Source organism: Colobus angolensis, unplaced genomic scaffold (assembly GCF_000951035.1).
Source record: "Colobus angolensis palliatus isolate OR3802 unplaced genomic scaffold, Cang.pa_1.0 Scaffold9, whole genome shotgun sequence".
NCBI lineage: Eukaryota > Metazoa > Chordata > Mammalia > Primates > Cercopithecidae > Colobus > Colobus angolensis.
Genome location: NW_012122931.1, coordinates 6,630,529 through 6,632,569, shown reverse-complemented (window position 1 = coordinate 6,632,569; position 2,041 = coordinate 6,630,529). Strand labels below are relative to the sequence as shown.

The window sequence follows — 2,041 nt, the reverse complement described above, 5'->3', positions numbered from 1 at the left end:
TTACGATGTTCACACAATGACAAGATCACCTAACACCATGTTTCTCAGAACTTACCCCCATTATTAAGTGACTGACATTCTACTGATTGTGTATACAGTAGCTTACTTCAGAATTCCTCTTGTGTTCTGTTCAGTGCTTTAGATTACTTTCACATACACTTTAATGGCAGGCTTTGTGCATTGTCCCTTTTTCTGTAGTTAACGAGTTATTTAGTCTGATTTTCATTAGAAGGATAGTAGTCAAGGTCATTATCAAGAAACCACTGTACTTTCTTTTCATCTGATTGTTAATACATTACTTTGGGTCTTTGATGTTTATTTATTTAGGCCTTCTTAGATGTTCAGTAAGGCATGTAGTGGATTATACTGAGATCAGTTGACATGCAAGTTGAGCTTAACCCTCTTCTTCTCTCTAGGATGTTTTAGAAGAATGTATGTCTCTTCCCAAGCTATCTTCTTATTCTGGATGGGTGGTAGAGCACGTCCTACCCCATATGCAGGAGAACCAACCTCTTTCTGAGACTTTGCCATCCTCTGCGTCGGCTTCAGCCCTAGACCAACCCTCGTTTGTTCCCAAATCTCCTGACACAAGCTCCACCTTTTCCCCAGCCTCCCCTGCAACACCAGATGGAACCAAGGTAAGATTGTGATCAGCTTAAAACAAAAGACATGGTGGCTGCAAAGTCAAAATGTTTAATATTGTCATATGACAGTGCCCATGCCCTGGGGAAAATAATAATCGCTCATTGTTGTAGCTGTTTGTAGAGACCATGTTGACAGCATCATTCAGTGTTCTCTTTAGACAGACCCAGAGGGAGAAAAATCCCCTCTATTCTTAGTACCCAGAATAGTATAACTAATTTCATGAGCAATTGGATTATTTTTTTTTCTGATGAACGCTGCATCTGTTTAACTGATATGGTCTCCCTTTTTGTGTTACCTGCTGGAGGAAGGCTTAGAGTGAAATGTATACCTGCTCTGAAAGTTTACATGTCTTCTCTCATTGGTTCTGTAGGAGATTTTACCTTATTCGTGGTTCTGTTTTGTCCCTGCCTTTGTTTTTTTGTTATTTCTCCCACTTAAAAATGCTGAACTGGGGCCATTTCCTCTCAGAAATCCCTCTCTCTCACTAGAGAGAGAACTGTTTTCCTTTCTCTTAATCTTGCCTATTAAACCTCCACTCTTAAACTCAAAAAAAAAAAAAAAAGTTAAATTGAACCCAACACAATGGCTCATGTCCATAATTCCAGTGCTTTGGAAGGCCAAGACAAGAGGATTGCTTGAGCCCTGGAGTTCAAGACCAGCCAGGGCAACATAGTGAGACCTTGTCTCTCCAAAAAACTTAAAAATTTGTTAGGCATGGTGGCTCGAGCTTGTCGTCCTAGCTACTTAGGACGTTGAGATGGGAGGATCGCTTGAGCCCAGGAGTTTGAGACTATAGTGAGCTGTGATCAAGTCATTGCATTCCAGCCTAGGCAACAGAGTGAGTCCCTACCTGAAAAAAAAAGTTAAATTTTGGAGGTTTTTAAAAATTTTTTTTTATATAGAAATAGTTTGTGTATATACAAATATATGTGAACATGTCTTCTTCTTCACCGCCCCCCTTTTTTTTGAGCTGAGGTCTGTCTCTGTCACCCAGGATGGAGTGCAGTGGCATGAACATGGCTCACTGCAGCCTCCACCTCCCAGGCTCAATCCACCCTCCTGTCTCAGCCTCCCAAATAGCTGGGACTGGATACCACCATACTTGGCTATTTTCTTTTTCCTTTTTTTTCTTTTTTTTGAGACGAAGTCTTGCTCTGTCCCCCGGCTGGAGTGTAGTGCTGCAATCTCAGCTCACTGCAACCTCCAACTCCTGGCTTCAAGCGATTCTCCTGCCTCAGCCTCCTGAGTGGCTGGGATTACAGGTACTCGCTATCATGCCTGGCTAATGTTTGTATTTTTAATAGAGATGGTGTTTCACCATATTGGCCTGGCTGGTCTCAAACTCCTGATCTTGTGATCCACCCACCTCAGCCTCCCAAAGTGCTAGGATTACAGG

At 42.1% G+C, this 2,041-nt stretch overlaps 1 protein-coding gene across 1 annotated transcript in view; it reads left to right on the top strand.

Annotated features, from left to right (window-relative positions):
• GLE1 (GLE1 RNA export mediator) overlaps positions 1-2,041 on the top strand; it is a 44,217-nt gene that overhangs the window by 4,163 nt on the left and 38,013 nt on the right. Inside the window, exon 2 of the mRNA XM_011931451.1 lies at positions 417-638. Within this exon, the coding sequence (XP_011786841.1) occupies positions 417-638 (222 nt within the window). The remainder of the gene's footprint in view (positions 1-416; positions 639-2,041) is intronic.